Source organism: Saccostrea cucullata, unplaced genomic scaffold (assembly GCF_032062105.1).
Source record: "Saccostrea cucullata isolate Sc308-1 unplaced genomic scaffold, CSIRO_AGI_Scuc_v1 ctg1848, whole genome shotgun sequence".
NCBI classification, from domain to species: domain Eukaryota; kingdom Metazoa; phylum Mollusca; class Bivalvia; order Ostreida; family Ostreidae; genus Saccostrea; species Saccostrea cuccullata.
In genome coordinates this window covers 57058-77338 of record NW_026937762.1, presented here as the reverse complement: position 1 = coordinate 77338, position 20281 = coordinate 57058, and the positions used below count along the sequence as shown (strand labels likewise).

At 33.0% G+C, this 20281-nt stretch overlaps 1 protein-coding gene and 1 long non-coding RNA gene across 3 annotated transcripts; both read right to left on the bottom strand.

Annotated features, from left to right (window-relative positions):
* Nucleotides 1-1985: 1985 nt before the first annotated feature.
* On the bottom strand, nucleotides 1986-6229 carry LOC134248793 (uncharacterized). 2 transcript variants are annotated; one of them, XR_009988139.1, is made up of 5 exons: nucleotides 6186-6211; nucleotides 5742-5953; nucleotides 5051-5111; nucleotides 4133-4199; nucleotides 1986-2071 (listed from the first exon to the last, which is right to left on the bottom strand). It is a non-coding gene; the product is annotated as an uncharacterized LOC134248793 (long non-coding RNA). The 2 variants fall into 2 exon arrangements; XR_009988138.1 differs by having other exon boundaries at nucleotides 5742-6229.
* Nucleotides 6230-19528: 13299 nt separating this feature from the next.
* LOC134248791 (uncharacterized protein K02A2.6-like) lies at nucleotides 19529-20017 on the bottom strand. The gene has a single exon (XM_062731173.1). It carries the CDS (start codon nucleotides 20015-20017, stop codon nucleotides 19529-19531), a length of 489 nt encoding a protein of 162 aa, XP_062587157.1.
* Between the last annotated feature and the right edge of the window lie 264 nt (nucleotides 20018-20281).

Here is a 20281-nt window from a genome sequence, read left to right as displayed (position 1 = left end):
CATTCATGAAAAGAAAACACCTGTTATGGCCTTCGACTCGACATTTAGATACGAGTACATCGACGATGTACCGTCAATTAACAATAGTAATTTCCATTCTTATGTCGATACGATATATAAATTCTTTGAAATTCTTCTTCTCTGCTCATAGGTATTAAGTACAGCTATTTGTAAGAACCAGGCAGGGGGTGATTCATGACCAATTCAGATTTTTACAAAATTTTAATATGTTGCTTCATGGACCAAGGGAACATCATTGGACAACATAATTTTTTTGGCCAGCCTTTGTTGCCATGGAAACAATGCACCATGTAAATGCACATGGCAACCAAGCAAAAAATTGAAAAAAAATGTGAATTTAGCTATAATTATTGAACACAGGAACAGAGCTTTTTTGATGATAGTACCATAAATAAATCTTTTTTTCTTGAGAAGTACAAACAAAATGATAAATGATTACCATAAGGATAAAATTATATAGGATTTATTAAAGGTACTGAATTTCAATTTAACATAGGTCATTTCATAAAATTCACTTTTCACAATATTTCATGAAATCCTACATATTTTAGAAGCATATTAAGAAAAAGGCCCGCATGTTGAAGAAATCTTATAACATGGGATAGAAAGAGCACATTCTTAATTTTAATAAAATTAAATAAAACCCATGGGTTTTTTAAAAATATTCTGTAACCATGGCAACGAAATGTCACAAAAATTCATTTTTCACAATAATAACCGTTTTTAGGAGCATAGTAAGAAAAAATCCCAAATGTTAAAGAAATCTGATTATGTGGAATTGAAAGAGCACTTTCTTAATTTCAATTAAATTAAATAAAACCCATGGGTTTTTAAATAATATTCTGTTACCATGGCAACAAAATGTCACAAAAAATCATTTTTCACAATAATAACCATTTTTAAGAGCACAGTTAGAAAAAATCCCACAAGGTAAAGAAAACTGAAAGCATGGAATAAAAAGAGCACATTCTTAATTCTAATAAAACAAAACAAAACCCATGGGTTTTTCAAAAATATTCTGTAACCATGACTACAAAATATCACTAAAATTCATTTTTCAAGAAAATACCAAAATACATCATTTTCATAGTATGTTGTTGAAAAAATACCACAAGCACAAAAACAATTGATAATATAAGATAGAAAATGTTCTCCTAAACCTTGCAAATATTAGATAAAACCAGTGGATTTCTCATAAATTTTTGTAACCAAGGTAACAAATTATTCTGGAAATGTTTTTTAAATAAATTGTCTTTAAAAATCTCCATAAAATACAAAATAATTATTGACTAACATACATGTATTATTTTCACAGTTTATTGTAAATGCATGAAAAAATATTTTTTAAATATGCTTTGTGATTTGTATCTGGTTACCATGACAACATCTCCAAAAATATTGTATTTGCCTATACAATTTAGCCAATGTGATAAGCTTGTATAAAGAAAACTGTATGAGTGGCCATTAGCTAAAATATTGAAAGACACAACATTTTTTTGTACCTAACTTTTAAAAAAAATATTTGGTTTCTATGGTAACTGTGATTAACCATTTATGAGACATTATCTAAATATTTCAATTGTATTTTTAAAGCAATTTTTGAAAAATCATCTGTAAATGTACTTTTTGCTGAAATATATAGTTTACAGTAAAGAAATCTTAAAAAATGTCCATATAACATTAACATTATAAAGTGTATCAAATGTCAAAAAATCCATGTTCTTGACTAGATAGGCAAACTAAAATTCAAAATTTTATGTTGAAGGGGTGTAATATTCAATATCCTTGGGTGTATCCTGGTCTTGGTTTCAATAAAACCCCTTTTACATTTGGAGGAGCTTAAAAATCAATATCCTTTGTTTCTGGTCTGGATTTCTTTCAAAAAGTTTAATACTGACAGTGTCTTTATTAGATTTTTTTGACCATCATTTCGAAATGTGTCGTTGAGATTATCTGTAACAACTGTACAGGTACATCTTTGTGTCCTGGTTGCTAAATAGGTGCTCCGGCTAGATTCCTCCGACATAATGCATGTGGTTTATTCATCAATCTGGAAAAAATATAATTCAAAATTTGAACTTTGTTAATGAAAATATGCATACCATAAAGCAATTTTTTCTTGTTGCTGTTGAAGGAAGAGAGTAGCTAAGGTTCGTTTTCTCTATGATCATGATCATGAATACAAGAAGGCCATGGTCCATAACACTCACCAGAGTAACTGGTCATTCTGTTCTACGCCAGATTTTCCTACTAATTAGTAATACCTATTGTGGTTTAGGTCTATTCTTAGGGGGAGGGGGACATGATTTAAACAATTTAGAATCTACACTTAATCCCTGGATGCTTTAACATAATGATTGATTGTATACTGTTTAACGTCCCTCTCCAGAATATTTCACTGATATGGAGACGTCACCATTGCCGGTGAAGGGCTGCAAATTTAGGCCTATGCTCGGCACTGACGGCCTTTGAGCAGGGAGGGATCTTTATTGTGCCACACCTGCTGTGACACGGGTCCTCGGTTTATACGGTCTCATCTGAAGGACCGTCCCATTTAGTCGCCTTTTACGACAAGCAAGGGGGTACTGAGGACCTATTCTAACCCGGATCCCCACGAGGCTGCTTTAACATAAGTTTCAGCTTTTCTGACCCAGTCCCTATTTTTCTCTTTTCTTGATTATCACCCCTTATAAGGGGTCTTAGCCCTGCCAAGTTTGGTAAAAATTGGCCCTGTGGTTCTTGAGAAAAACCTCAGCTCTACAATTCTTCTCTCAATTTTCAAGTGATGTAACCCCTTCTTTAACCCTCACCCCATCCTTGCCTTAAGTAGTTAGCTGTTATTTGATTCTGAATATTAGTATGACTATTACAGCCTTGCTCATCTGAAAAGGTTTTTTTTCAACAGCAAAAATTTTGTTTAGATATGCTGCATTTTATAAAATTAAATTTCTTACTTTCTTTTAATTTTAGTTTTCCAATATTCAAAGAAACATTTGTATGGCTTGAACAAAATAATGAAGATGACACTGTGTTACATTTACAATAATACATCTTTTACTCCTATTTGGCTTCCACATACATGTAACTGCAGTAAAAATTGTTTAGTACAAACACGGACATTGAGAATTCACAGATATAGTGAAGTCTTCTTGGATCCCCAACTATATAAATATTACAAATTACAAATATGGATATAACGAATTATGAATAGAGCAAAGTACTTTTACAGGTCCCAGTGAGTTCGTTATAACCGAGTTGTACTGTACATATATGTGTAGATAAATGATTAAACAAGAGACCCAGGGCCACATCACTCTCCTGGCTTGGATAAAAATCAAAAGTCAGCTTTGTATTGAAAAGCTTAAAAGCATATGTGGTCCTGACCTCTCCCTGTTAGGGAGAGAGAGAGAGAAGGAGGGGTATGATTGAACATAACTGAATATACACTAAGGATGCTTACGGGGTACTTATTTTTGACTAATTGTGAGTTTTTCCCTACAAGTTTGAACTTTTATTGTGGCCCCACCCTAAACCTGGGGGGAGGGGGGGGGGGGTCATGATTTGAACAAATCTCCACTTCGAGAAAATGCTTCCATATGTATATATAACTTACTGGCTTTTCTGTTCTTAAGAAGAATATTTCTATTAAAGGATTTTTCTCTATATTCATATTTAAAACTTTTATTGGCCTTTGTGGTCTCACCCTATCCCCGGGCCATGATTTGATTAAACTTGAATCTACACCACCTGAAAATGCTTTGATATAAATATTACCAATCAAGGCTTGCTGTATCTGAGAAGAAGATTTTAAAATATTTTTTTTATATAATACTATGTTAAACTTTGATCATCCGTCCGATCAACCTGGGGTTCATGATTTGAAAAATTTGAATCTACACTACCCGACAATGGTTCGACATAAGTTTCATATTTCCTGGGCCATTGGTTCTTGAGAAGATATCATTAATGCTATTACCGGGGTAATTTTGTAATTCTCTCCCTTTGAAGAATGACAATGACAGACAAAAGACAAATTTGATCAGAAAAGATAACTTGAGCCTTCCACCCAGGTGAGCTAAAAAATTCAGAGAATCAAGGTCAGAAGAAATACCTGTTTCAAAGTCTCTGAAAGGCAGTTTTCACTATAATTCAGCCCTTAGTCAGAAGGTCGTTGATTGCTAAACGAAAAGGAATGTTCTTAAATAATGATAATTTTAAAAAAAATGCAAGTTGTCAACACAAAATACCGAATTATCTAATGATACATAAATAATAGCGAGCGTCGCGAGCTCAATAGACTAACGTGTAAGAACAGAGGAAATTCGGATTGAAATCTGTACATACGTCAGCCAAATTTCTCTGTGCAACATTACCTCAGCTGTGCAGGTGTTGTCAAAGGGGATTCCGAATTCCTGCACTACCCAATGTCCTTTGCACGAATTAATCAAAAATAGTAAAAAAAATAAAGGAACATTGTTTCTTACCGAAATCTTAACGAAATGATTTTGCCTTACCTTATTCAAAAAAATACCCCCATGCCACAACACCGGCTTCCACCTTGCCCTTCGGAAATGATACAAATGACGTCACCGGAAACTTACGAATTTTGACGATATGCTAATTAAGTCATGCCGGTTGCTTCCGTGAAATAGATAAATAAATAAACAATAACGTAAAGCATAAAAAAGCTTTCAGTTTGTAGAAATCTTTCAAAGAAACAAAAAATAACTCTGCAATGTTTTTCGACCGAAATTGTGCTAGATCTATAGTTTAAAACAGACACTCGGCCGTTTCCGTAAGCTCCGACGAGCTCCGTGACGTCATGTGACGTCAAAGCTAGTCGAGATATCTCGTGCGACTTGATGTTTGAAGTGGCTGATCAATTTTTCAAGTGTTTTGATGGTACAACTGCGCTCGCCTCAACGGTCACGCCGTAAAACATATTATAAAGTAAATATAACACTAAAGTTAGTTGAATTGATAATCTTTTCTTGGTGACGGTTGTCCTCAATTTTTAAGTTTACATTACCTCAGCTGTGCAGGTGTTGTCAAAGGGGATTTTGAAATTCAGAACAAGGCTCAGATCTCATCTGAAATGAAAACAAATCATGAAATTCATCATATGACAAGAGAATGCATACATTTATATAACAATTAAGCTTTTGAATTATTGATAGTAAATATTTATTTACCTTCTCCGCTCCCCCATGTACTAGTGATATCTTCATGAATTCATACTATTAGTTATAAATTGAAAAAGAGTTATAGTTTTGTATGATTAAATTTTATTTTTTTAAGTTTTAACCTAAATTAGACAGAAACCCATGCATATTGTATGTGCTCTCATATCTATAAATCTCTCTCTTTCTATATGTGTACATATTTGCTTGTAGGAATATTTGGGAAGCCGCCCCCCCCCCTTCCCCATTTGGCATTATTAATATAATACTTTCCTACAGCAAGTACTAGTATATTCATATGGGAGGCCGGGGGTATCATTTGCTCATTGCTCACAGTACCTCTAGTCTCAAAAATCAATTTTACAAAAGACAATTATTTTCTCAGGCTGGTAGAATTTTAGCAGGACTGATAACTTTTACTAGCAGTCAGCCTGTATGTTTGCTATTAATTTTTCTTGACTTTCCCCTTTTTTCAATTTGAAAAAAAAATAGTCAATAGTGTCTTTGTTTAGACATTAGTCCAAGTTATGTATTAAATACCTGATCTAAATATGACATCCATAGAAGCGCCGATACATAGAAAAAATTATGCTCCATCCAATCTCTGCTGTGGCTTTCACTGCTTCTTGCTATGACTTCATGTATGCTGAGGTCGAGGACTTCTTCCAGTCGACTGTGTATATTGCAGCACCAAGGGAGTATCGACGGAAAGGAGAGATACTCATCATACTGTAATCCCCAGCAGCGAGCTACTGTTCAAATTCCAGTACAAAATTAAATGTTTTTTTCCCAAAATTAACTGAATTTAAGTAGTTTTGATGTTATTGTTAAACAAGTTAGTCTTTTTCAAAGCACTCAAACTCTGTTCTCATTTAGCATGTTTAGGAAATAAAATTTTGTTTTTGTCAGATAAAATTAAGCAAATTGCAGGCAGTTATTTTTTATCCTAGGCTTATATTTTTCTAATAAAAATTTTAGACTTACATGCCCCTTGGATGTATGAAAAGCGGCAAAACTTCCAAAATGAAGATGAAGTCTTAATCCTCACCTTCTAAACTGAAGAGTTAGATATACACTCTTTCCAACTCCTTTTACTAAAGAGTGCCAAGGGAGATAACTAGAATTTCATGTTTTTACATAATTTAAAATCCCAATATCTATTCGTAACTAAAATAACCCATGGGTTTTTTAATTGTTTTTTACTCTTTGATACTAGATGTTCAATATCTTATAATTCACATTCAAGGAGAGTGCGGGCCTTCTTAAAAAATCACCTGCACGTACAGACACCTTTCAATGGATATTGTTGACTGTTTCAATATGTATTGAATTCATTTTTTAATCAATTATGCATGAAATCCATTTATAACTGTGATCAAGTATTTAGTTTGATGTATCTTAATGTAAATATGATAGTTTTTGAAAAATCTATTACTATCATCAATCACTTATTTTCATTTCTGCCTGGTTCTTATAAATAGCTGTACTTAAATAAAGTAACCAAGTGCATAGTTATGTTGAATAAGGCTGCCTCTTCCAAATTTGTTAATTTCATGGCCCAAGGGTCAGGGGTTCTAGTGTTAGGGCGGGGCTATATAGACTATATAGTGAAAATACATAAATTCTTTGAAATTCATCTCTGCTCATGGGCATTAAATAAACTAACCAAGTGCATAGTTAATATATTGAATAAGGCTGCTTCTTCCAGAATTGTGAATTTCATGGCCCCAGGGTAAGGGGTTATAATGTTAGGGCGGGGCTATAGGTTATATAGTGAAAATGAATTAACACAAGATGAAACACACCCTTAAAGCCTGGTTTAATGGTGGCTTATAGGTCCTTAATGATGGTTTAATGGTTGTCTTTAAGTCACCATTAAGCACCTTTAAGTAACATTTACACCACCATTAAGTTATCATTAAGCCATCTCAAGGTCCTTAATGGGTGCTTAAATGTAGCTTAATGGTAGCTTAATGGTGGCTTACAGGTCCTTAATGGTAGCTCTTAGACCACCATTAAGTCACCATTAAGCTACCATTAAGCTACACTTACAGGTGCTTAATGTCCAAACTCCATTAAGCTACCATTAAGCCACCATTACGCAGTCGATAATACCGTTTTTATGGGTGAAAATTTATTTTTATAGCGATTTATTATTAAAATTATAAATTTCGAGTTCACACATATCTTGATTTGGTAAAAGTAATGAAAAAGAACGAAATGCAAAATTCAAAAAAAAAAAAAAACAAAAAAAAAATCACCGCATGTAGGGCGCTAACCCATGAACTTTGATGTAGATGGCAGCCGCCTTAACCACTGGGCTATCACGGCTCTTGCTTTAAATTGAAAATATTAAACCTTTATTGTTCACAAAATTTATTTGGACTTGAAAAATATTCATTTTGTTGAACGTTTCCAAAGTCTTGCATTGATTTATTAATCAAATTATAAACAGTTTTATTTATGTGCCTTTTTAAAAGGCATATATCACATTAATGTTTCTAAACCGTTGAGTTCGGCTTTTAGATTGATGTAATGAATTCTTCGATCTGTTTTTCGAAGATTTATACATGTACGTTAAGCATTAATCATGATTGAAATTACAAATGTATATTAATTATAGATAGAGCACAAAATCTATCATCGAAAAAGAAAGATGAAAAAACAGATTCTACTATTTTTAAATATGCTGCGGATATTAACGGTTTTTGTGTCTACAATTTAGTGACAATTTAGTTACCTGGTTACGTTTACAAAAACTTTTTTTTAGAATATCAAATTCAGTTTAAATTCTTTTTGTATCATGATGGGTATCAAAATAATTGTCCTTTTACAATGAATCATACTTTTTAATTTGTTATATGCTTGCGTTAAATTTAAATTTTGTAAAAATAATTGATCATCAAAATCTGTTAGTGTACGTTGTGTATGTATAGTTTCCTGTTAGTTAACCAGGGACGGTGGACACACCTAATTAAGGTCTATTGTCTAACCAGTCGGTATACTGTACACTGTTAATATTACCCCGTTTCTCAATGTTAATAGATGTCATGTTTAATCTGATCGGCTGTTCTTCTGAAAATCGATTTTGAAATAACAATCATTGAAGACCGACTAGATTTTGACAGATACTTACCGCTGCATTATATAATTTTTAAAATAACGAACTAATTCAAAATATTCATGATGTAAAAGTCAATCTTTGAAAACTTAACATTTTTATCATTTTTATACCGGTAGCCCCCCCCCCCCCCCCGAAAAAAAGACAGATTTTTTTTTCATGAGAACATATGAATGACTTTATATTCATGTGAATTCTGTAGCAGAATGTTGCTTTTAACACAGGAAAAAAAAGTAATATATATTTTGTGTTCATGGATAAAGATAATTTTAAGAACAATTTGATTTTCGGTAGTGAAATATTAAAATATTTCAAAGGGGCTTGCTCCCGGCGTGTAATAATTATTTATTTTAAAAAAATCGTATACACTAATAATAAAAACACCGCAAGTAATAATTATTTATTTCAAATAAAATCATATACGGTAATGATAAAGCATGTCTTGTTTTATTAATAGAATAAATGATTTTTTTTAAATAAATACTTATAAGACACCGGGAGCAAGCCCCTATGGCTATTTGCTAACTTTGTTCTCAGTGCGCGAGTTTATGCGTGTTGACAAAAATGTTATAAAGAAATTACGACCGAGACAAAAATTATGAGTTGAAATAAATTTTCCGTAAATGATATTGAAATAATTTAAAAAGTTAGTTCAAAGATTCGATATAAGATGCATAAAAGTTTAATGAGGTTTGACCATTAAGTAACCACTAAGCTCAGCTTAAAGGTGGCTTAATGGTAGCTTAATGAAGTTTGGACATTAAGCACCTGTAATTTGCAGCGTAATGGTAGCTTAATGGTGTTAATTCCATTAAGCACCTATAAGCCACCATTAAGCGATTGCTTAAAGGGGGTGTTTCGTCCTGTGTAAATTCTTTCTTTGAAAATCTTCTTTTCTGCGCCTGGGTATTAAACCAGTGAACTATGTACATAGTTATGAGGAAGAAGGATGCCTCTTTGAGATATGTTAATTTCATGGCCCCTGAGGCAGGGCTTCTCGTGTTAGGGCGGGACTTTATTGTTTATATAATGAAAATGAATACTTTGAAAATATTTTCCTTTGCTCCTTCGTATTATGCCAAAGATATAAGTACATATTTATGATGAAGAAAGGTGCCTCTTCCAAAATGGTTAATTTCAGGGCCCCTGAGTCAGGGATACCGGGGAGGGGTACATAGTCTGAAAATAAATTAATGCATTGAAATATGTACTTTGGTGTTTATCAACAATTTATGAGATAAAATTCATGATAAAATTTCCAAAATTTTGAAATATGTGGTCCCAGGATCAGTGGTTCCTGTGGGATTGGGTGCACAACTTGTTACAAAGTGGAAATGCATTTTCTCTTTGTTACTGTGTTCTACCTCTGGATAATAAGTAACCAAAGTAAGCATGTTAAGTGTATAATTATGATAAACAATGGTGCCTCTTTCAAAATTGTAAATTTTATGGCCTCTGGTTTAAAACACGAATCAAATTCAATTGTTGGAAAGTTGTAACATGATACTCAGGTGACCTATAAGTCCCTTGTGCCTGTTTTTTATTCTTGGTTTATGGACTTTTGATCTTGAATCCTGTTCGTTATCTCTATGTGTTTCATGAGTTTTTAAAGGTTGTACCTTAAGAAAAAAGAGATTGTTACAAAGTAAAGATCATTACGGTTTCGTCTATGGTCAATATGTCCATTTTTTTTTTACAATAGCTGCAAAACTATTCGAGGTATAAATATAAACTTTTACATTTTATAAATATATAATTGACTAAGAGATAGGAAGTATCATTTAAAAACAAATATTCTAAAAAGATATTTTTTGAGAAAAAAAAATGCATATTTCAAGAAAAATATTTCAAGAAAAACACCTGCTTGATTCTGTCCTTTTTGTGAAAACCATAATTGCAGAAATAATAAATGTTTATTAAAGAAGGGCAAGTTGGACGTGAATGGTCTCTGAAAGGCTGTGACTGAAAACAAGATATGTATAAAGACAAGACCCCTATAAAATCCGCCATTTGCAATGTACTTTCGGTTTCAAATCTTAATATTTGGACAAAATAAACAGGGAAAACAACTTTCCAGAGGCTATCGAAGTCCAGCTTGCCCTTCATTGATAAACATTTATTGTTTCTGCAATAATTAGGTGTATTTTTTTAAAAAATACATTTGCATTTTTTAAAAGAATTTTTCTCGATAAATATTTTTTTCCTAAGTATTTGTTATCAGGTGATACTTTCTATCTGTTAATCAATGATATATTATAAAAACTGTAAAAGATTCAACTTTATACCTCACATAGTTTTGGAGCTACTATAAAAAAATTTTTTTTGGACACGTTGACCTTTGACGAAACCACTTCTAAAGCTTCAGATTGGATCATGCGCATTTACGGAAATTTTCCTCTAAAGCTTCTGACTGGATGTACGCTAAACAGAAAGATGATATTTATAAGAAAATAATTGCCCCTTTATTTCAAATACAACAGATATTTATTATATTTTACACAACGAAACGATTTATTCTATTGATAAATAGACATCTATGATTTAAACAAGCTTCCAAAAAACACTTCCGTTTCTAGGAAATCACTTACACGAATTTCATGAAATAAATATCCGTGCTTTGATGTTCGACTACCAGGAAAGAATGTGATATTAGTCTTCGATGAAATTTTGAAAAAATACTAAGGATTTTAGTTTGAGCTTTGTCATATAATGACTATGAAATATGTTCTTTTCCAAAGTTTTAATGCTTCAAAAGACTTTACAGAAATATAATCTTTCGAATTCTGAATAATTTATGTAGCTATATATATATGCATTTAAATAAGACTCCCTAATTGCTAATTTATACATGTGAATAATATTTGATTGTATATTGTTAACCGTCTCCGAGAAACTTTTTACTCAGACCAAAGATTTTTATGTTCCCCAAACGAAGTTTGGGAACATATTGTTTTTACTTTTTCTGAATGTTTTCTTTGTTCTCCGGTACTTTTTTGTCCGCGAGTGTTCTCGTAAACTACTCATCCGATCTAGGTGAAACCTTTTTAGGGTCACTAGGTATGTTATGTAGATGTGCGGAACGAAGGTCATTTTGCGCGCACGTGCGTGCAGGTGCGCGCACGTGTAACACGTGAAATGACCAATATAATAGATTTAGCCGTAACTTTTTAAATATTGGATGAAATGCTTTGAAACTCATAATATAAGGATATAATAGTAGTATAGACATGATGACATGGTCAAAATAGCAAGATCTCACGCGCATGCAGGTGCCCTTCGCTGCGATTGGCTGAAACTTAAAGTCTAAATATCTATTTTGTTTTCTGACAAAATCCTTTGAAATTTTGAACATAGTCTTACATTATGAAGATCTACAGCATGATATATAAGAATGATCATGAACGCACGCACATGCACGTGTGCTGCAATCTGATTGGCTAAAACTTTAAATGCCTACAACTTTCTTGGTTCTCAATAATACAGGGTGAAATTTCAAATATGAATAGATATAATGATTGCCTACATTATACTACTATCAAAAGTAAATACATGGACGTGCATGCACATGCGACCGCACACAATGTATTAAAAGACAGTATACTTGAGTGTTTGATGTTCATGCAGAATTAAGAACTTCTAAATGTCAAGACATGTAACATACTGAAGCATGCAGATCTTTTTACCCTTGACCTTGAAACTTAGGTCAAGGTCACTGGTAACCTGAATAAAATGTTGATATTAACTATTTACCAAAATCACCTTGACCTATGAACTTGAAATCGACCTTAACCTTTGTCCTTGACCCAAGGGTAAAAAGAAACATGAAGTACATGTACATGTACCTAGAAACACCTTTCAGAGTTTATTTCGGTTGACAGGTTACAAGTTAAAGAGGTGGTGGTTTTTTATGACCTTGACCTTTCATCCAAATGTCACAATCAATCTTAAGTTCTTGGAATAAGATACAAGATTCAACTCCAACGTTAAATAGGTTAAGAATAAAAATAACCCCCCCCCACACACACACACACAAACAAATCAAATTAATGGCAACGTAGAGAATCACTGTTAAACTCAAATAACACCTTGGACCCATATAAAATTTCAGGAAAACTGCAGAAAAGAGCTCGAGGAAAGTGTATTAAAATATTTCATTTGAGTTTCCAAAGTAGATAGAAATTATTAATTTATACAGAAAAAATTACAAATCCTGTCGTGTTTAAAATTAAAGTGCATATAAGCCTTTTATAGCCTATTTATTCAGATGTCGTTAATAGCATTCGATTCTACTGATTTGAAATAATATTTTAATACCAAGCATCCTTTGTTTAATTTACCTTTGAAATTTATTTGAATTTTTTTTTAGAATTACGCAATCCCCAGAAATAGCGATTTTCGGTATATTAAAAAATCAATATACATGTACGCTCCTTCGTAAAATAATCAGATATTTGCATTCATGAAAAAAATATTGATAAGAAGGTGTTAAACAATATAGGTCACATTAGCGGACACGAATGTCTTTTTAAACATCTCTTGTAAAACCCAGAAAGTAGCCCCCCCCCCCTATGCATTGGAAAAAATGAATAGTTCCGGTCAAAAAACCTTTATATATTTATTTACAAAGTATATAAAATTTACCAGGCACAGGTATCAGAGTTGTCAAAATGGCCTGAGAGGAAATATTAAAAAAATTCTGAACAGAAAGGAAAATCCCTTTTCCATGTATGGAACTACTATTGAATAAGTTCATTTTGATTGGTTAGGTATTGGCGAGATACCCTTAGTCGACTTTAACCCTGCCTTGTCGTCGGAATAAAACCAACTTTGAGCCCGAGATTAAAATAAGTAGAGAAATAAAATGTGAATCGATATATTAAAAATATGACATATGCTTGAAAAATGGTAAATTTATATATGTATTTTTTTCTTTGATTCGCGGGATAGAAAGATATGTTAATCGCTTTATCAACATGCCATAATCATCTTGCATATGCATGTACCTGTACGTGTGCGCGCATGCAAAACGTTAAACAATATATCGTTGATAGTTGATATCATTGTAACTTTTATATTCTTAAATGAAATATTGGGATACTTAGCATATTTATAAAAGGTCTTAGAGGAATAAGGCACGATAAGGACATGGGGAGCGTTTGGGGAACATCTGTAACGGTCCCCGTTACAATTAGCACTAGTAATGTTCCCCAAACGAAGTTGGGGAACATATTGTTTTTACTCTGTTTCTTATTATGTTCCCCAAACGAAGTTGGGGAACATATTGTTTTTACTCTGTTTCTTATTATTATTATTTTTCTTCTTCTTCTTCTTCCTGGGTACTTTTTTGTCCGGGAATGATCTTGTAAACTGTTCATCCGATGTAGGTAAAACCTTTTTAGAGTTAGAAGACATGTTATGTAGAATTGACTAGTCAAGGTCATTTTGCGCGCACGTGCTTGCAAGAGCGTGCGCGTGCAACACGTGAAATGACCAATATAATAGGTACAGCTGTAACTTTTTTATTTTTTGATGAAATGCTTTGAAACTCATAATTTGATTATTTACCAGTAGTATAGACATGATGACATGGTCAAAATAGCAAGATCTCACGCGCATGCACGTGCGCTTTCTTCTGATTGGCTGAAACTAAAGTCTATATGTCTTTCTTGTTTTTCGACGAAATCCTATGAAATTTTGAACATAGCCATACATTAATATATCCTACAACATGATATATAGCATTTGTCATAAAATCACGTGCATGCACGTGCGCTGCAATCTGATTGGCTTAAACTTAAAATAGCTATAACTCCCTTGGTTTTCAACCAAACAGGATGGGATTTGTAACATAGATAGATATAATAAACTTCTACAACATGATATGGTCGCCATGCACATGCATACACGTGCGTGTACTTGCGCTGTCATCTGATTGGCTGAGACTTTAAACAGCTATAACTGCTATGGTTTTCAACCAAACGGAGTGGGATTTAGAACATAGAGAGATGTAATGGACGTCTACAAGAAGATATGGACATCATGCTCATGTATACACGTGCGTGCACGTGAAATGAGTTAAATCAAAAATACACTTGAATGAGCGTATTTTTAAATACTTTTCGATTAACACTTTAATATTAAGTATATTAAAATGTACACTGTATAGATTGTGTAGACAAGATGATATGGTCATTTACATGCATTTACATGGAATTTACATGTGCACGCATGCAATGCTAAAATTTGAATGAACTTGGCGTTGCTAAAGTCTCAAAGGCATAGATTTTGTCCTATTTAATGAAGCTTACAGGGAATATGGCACCAAAAGGGAGTTGGGGAGCGTTTGGGGAACATCTGTAACGGTCCCCGTTACAATTAGCACTAGTTTTCTGTTGGTTTACGATTCCGCCGACCCTATTTTTCCCTATTTACAAAAATAAAAATAATGTGTCCGACTCGAAACTGGACTCTTTATCCGATATTTTCTCGACCAAATGACTGTTTTTATGATTTACAACACATCTTAAGAGTCATTCTCTGTAAGCATCAAAATGGGCTGGAAATTGATTTTCACGGATTTTGCTGAAACTTTATGAAATAGTTACATTATAAGCCCAATTTATAAAAATATTATTAAAAGTGATCAATTGGTCTTGTTTCCGTGGCAAGCAGGTTACCTGATTTTTCACATAGTGGTTAATACCTAAAATGATATTTCTTCCCATTCATGTACATTTAATTAAATAAAGGTGATTATTCTTATTTTTTCCTTTGAAATAATTTGTTTTTTGTATTTTCTATTAAAAAAAGTAGAAATTTTTTTTGGACCTGCTGTTAAATGCCAAATAACATAAAAAATTGAGTTAAAAAAGGGGGGTTAAACATAACAATGTGTACAAAAACGCAGGCACTGGTGGAATATTCTGATGCTCTGAATTTCACCTTATACGTTTATGAAGAACATATGAAAAAACTGGAGAGGTATTATTTACTTTAAGAAAATAAATTGATTGTAAAGTTTGTAAAAATCTCTAAATTTACACACATTTTTGACAAGAGTTATTTCCCCTTTCGGAAATCTTTTGCTTAAATCAATGAAAATGAAAGTGAAAGTACACAGCAGAAAACGACTTTGAGGAGTAAATACTGTCTGTTTTGGATATTTTTAGGGGTTTTAAATTCAAACTTTTAATCCAACTTGTGAAGTATTTAACATTACCCATGATTAAACTGTTAAATGATTGTTCAGGCTTTACTGTGACTGAGAGATATACATGTTTGTGTATAGATGTGATAAACTTAAAAATGGATTGCATCCTATGAAATTCCTGCCTCTGTGACAACAAGTGCTGCATCATTGAAAAAAAAATGTGTTTAAAAGAAAATAACATCAGTTAAATAGACTTCAGAGCTAAGGGTGGGATAAGAAGGTTGGGATGAAGAAATATACATGGCAATAAGAAGATCACTAGGCAAGTACCAATGAAATATTTACCACGTACATTGAAAGTTGCACATATTTTGTATGAGTTTATTAATAATAGGGTATGCCTATTTATGTTTAAAAAAACATTAAAGTACCCAAAGCATAAATAATGACATGATTCTAATTATATCAATAATTTATAGTATAGATAGTTTTCGATAGGCCTGAATTTAGCGAAAGTTACCTCCCGTTGGCCGCCATATTGGAGGTCGACTCAGTGATTTTCCCTCTTTGTCTTACCAAGTTTAAGAAAATATAGCAGAAATATTTGGTGGAAAATCTTTATCAAATAATTTTTTTTAAATAAAGGAGGCTTCCAAAAATTTATATACTTCAGAAAAATAATGATTTCTAATTCAAAATAGCAAGTATAAAATTTTTTAATTGGTTGAACAATGAAGGAATATGAGCATTTGGACCTCCAGTATGGCGGCCAACGGGAAGTAACTCTTGGTCAATCGAAAACTATCTATAGACATATTATCAGTCTTATTAAAATCAGATGTTGATGAAAATTATATAAACCATCTGTTGATAAAAATTATATATGTTAACCAAATTAAACTAAATTATATAAAGCAATTCGGTATATATCCTCACAACAGCTTTTTAATTGTGTGCTTGAAAAAAAAAGGGGGGGGGTTAAAAAATTATTGCCATGTAAGGTATTTCATCAATTTTTTAAAAGAATTAATTTCATAACACGTGACAAAACTGCAATTTTCTTTTAGGTTTCAATTTTTGCAGGGTTGAAATTTGTTGATGCAAGTTTTTTTTTTGAATGGGTCGATGATTGTGGGTGAATGTGCCGTTTCATTTAGGAACTTGAAGTTAATGCAAAAAAATGAAAGAACGTAGGAATTTATTTCTTTAACATCAGATTATTTTATGCAACAAAGAAAAAATGATTTAATTTATTATTTATATTAAGATTTTTTGTCATAGCAAACACTACAACAGTTGAATTTAAGCCAAATTTATAATACAATGTGTACACTTTACTGAAACAATATATTATGAAGGAATACATTAAAGTTAGTTTATAGGGAAATACGGCAATTTTCAATGGAGAGGAGTTCATTGTACTTGCATGCAGAAATTGGGGATATGTAAAATGGTCGTTGTTGAAATAATGGATTTATGTGCCCAAATTATAGCAGAGAAAAAAAAATTATATTTGATTTTGTCATATTTTATAAGGACATCTCAGTATTCCATTTATCACAGGCTTTATGTTCTGGAAAATGTTTTTAAGAATCTTTCCAAATAGTTTTAGATAAAAATAAGTTATTTAACTAAAAAAAAAATACTAATACAAATATATCAACCCCTCCCCCCTTTTTGTAACATATTGGAGGAGGGGTGGTAACATTTTATCCCCCCTCACTTTAACCCCCCAGAAAACTATTTCAGATCATTATATTTTTCCTGCCATATATTGATGAGGTTCTCTGTAGACTGAATTTCAAAAGCTTATAGGGAGTTCACTCCCAGGGGCATAGCCCCTACGGATAGTGTTTTGGAACTAATAAGAGTGGCGGTGGTTTGTATAACTGTATACTTTCAATCTAATTGCACTTTCCCTAATACTTATTTTACCGTCTGTGCCTTAATGAGGAAGAACAAAATCACAAAATCTTTGAATTACATACTGAATTTTGATTGTCATTCTTAATGTGTATGAATCACGCTTATCTCGGCTGGGAAAACTTCAACAATTTTTTTTTTATGTACGGTACGGACAGACACACGGATAAACAGGAAATTGACATCAGATTTAAGAAACTCAAATGTTACCCACCAATGCCACAATGCATGCCTTAGCAAATACTGTGCTAAAATTTCAAGCATTTTCAGTGAATAGTGATACATGTGTAATTGCTGGGAAAACTGCAACCAAACATTTGCTACGTTCAGATATACAGGCAGCGAGACAGACAGACGGATGGACTGACACACAAGGGTAAATCAGTAAACCCCCCTCTTCTTCGTAGCGGTGGTATAATAATTCCTTACGAAAGGAACAGCAAAAGATGATTCCAATAACAGCAAAAACAAGTTGAATCGAGGAGGGGGTGGGGCACTCTTGACTATGTGGTTGTCCTACTTAAACTAAGAAGTGCATGTACACGTTAAAACATGTTAAATATGTTTCAATTAATAAAGCAAGCTGCTTCCAAAAGATTGGTCATGATTTTATGTCGGTATTTATCGTTTCCATGGAAACAAATCCTGCTGCAGTAATTCAGATATATGTCAGTTAAGTTTGAGTTCATCTGTTTTTGTCCCGGTAAATAAATTAAGTAGAAGTATAAACAAACATTGGTGGCAGTGCTAAAAGTTTTGTATACTGGTACATCAATACTTATTTGGATCATTCCTGAATTATTTGGTTACCATAGCAACCGTTTTTTTTAATTAAGAATTTTTAGTCTTTTTTCATGTTAGTGAAATGACAAGGTTTATGGAATTTATTTTATTGAAGAAGACATATAATCGTGCAATAAAGCAGTAGATTTTGTATATAAAACATATCAATGAAAAGGATTTTCCTGAACTGTTGGCTGCCATAGCAACCATTTTTAAAAATAAGTTATGAATTACTATTTTGATATTTAGTGAAATACAATTAAATTCAATTTATTTTACTGAAAAAGAGAAAAAAAAAAATAATGAATGAAGCTATGATATTATTTGTGGTATACTTGTCAGTATAACAAAATTTGTGATAGCAACCAATATAAGGAAGTGTTCAAAAACTATTTGGTTACCATAAAGTTATGATGTACAAAAAGGAGCCAAATGTTGAATCTACAAATTAATCCAAAATCTCCATAGGAACCATTTTCGTTTTCGTTTTATTTTATTTTAAGAAATAATACCTCTCTAGAAATTTTATATTTTATATATATATATGGGGTTCCGAACGCAGTTGCCGTGTCTCTTAAAAAGGGGGAAAACGGCACACAACTGTTAATTCGTGCTATCTGGACGAATAATTAATAGCTGTGACGATCAACAACATGCGTTTGTTCAATACACATACAACATAATTAATCATACACCGAACCCGACCCGAATTCCGAACCCGTTCCAAATATAGTATACAGCATTTCATCAACATCCCCTTTTCTTTAGAAAATTTGTCAAAATTTCATCAAAACATCAAATTTCATAAACAAAATAGACTACCATCATTTTACACATATAAAATGAATAATGCACTTATCTAGCACAAAATGTCACTGAAATGTTAAGTATCTGACCTATAGACACAAAATGATCAATTGCAAATGACATGTACACAAATGACTAGAAAATCACTTGACTTAATTTCATAATACAAAGTCCATTAACCAGTAATATAGTCTTTCAGATAGGCTGATTTTCTCCTTTCGCGAATAGGTCTTCCTGCACAGAGCGGTTCACTTTGCGTTGGTACGGTAAGTTCAGCGGACGGTGTTTCTGGTGCGCTTACGCTAACGGTAGAGTTCGGATTGTTCACTGGCTTAGAGTCTGTTACAAAGTTTCTCTGTATGCCGTCTGAATCATCATCTGGGACTGAACGCATCGGTGAGCGGTCACGACTGTAGAAGTTAACTGCGGTAGGTCGCAAATGAACTCTGTTTCTACGATATGTGGTTCCATTCTGATCCTTGACGATGTATGTCCTTGGTCCAAGAATACCATTGATTTCTCCAAGTTTCCAGTTGCGTCCCTCTAGATGCTGGAAGAATACTGCTTGACCAGTTCACTCTGCTCACGAGACTTCGTGTCAAATGATTTCTTTACTGTCTGTCTGCGTTGATTCCTCTTCCTGACGAATGAATCAGTTTCTGGTTTCTCGAGTTTCTGTTGAAAATGTGGAATCATGCCACGCACTTTTCTGTTAAACATGATTTCTGCAGGACTAATACCAGTATCCTGTTTTGGTGTATTTCTTTGTTCAAGAATTGCTTCGTAAGGATCCGTCTTCTCCACTTCACATTTCCTTAAGAATGTCTTCATGATTTTAACAGCTGACTCGGCCTTGCCATTGGCTTGTTGATGCATAGGCGATGATGTCATGTGAGTGATACCCCATTTCTTTACGAAATCTTGGAATTCTTGGCTTACGAACTGCGGTCCTCCATCAGATATGATTACATTTGGAATTCCAAATCGAGCAAATTGTTTCTTGAGTAAAGCTATTACTCTGGAGCTTGTCATAGATGTAAGCAAGTCGATTTCGATGAAACTAGACAAATAGTCAACTGCAATCAAATAATGTTTTCCATTATTTTCTGCCATGGAGTAGATCCTTCTGCATGCTGCATCAATAGAGCATTTTGTTTCATTGGTTTTCTTTCTTGATATATTGGACAACAATCAGCCAACTGCTTGATATCTGAATTCATTCCTGGCCAAAATATTGTTCCTCTTGCCCTTCTCAACATACTATCATATCCAAAGTGAGCCTTGTGAAGTCTGGCC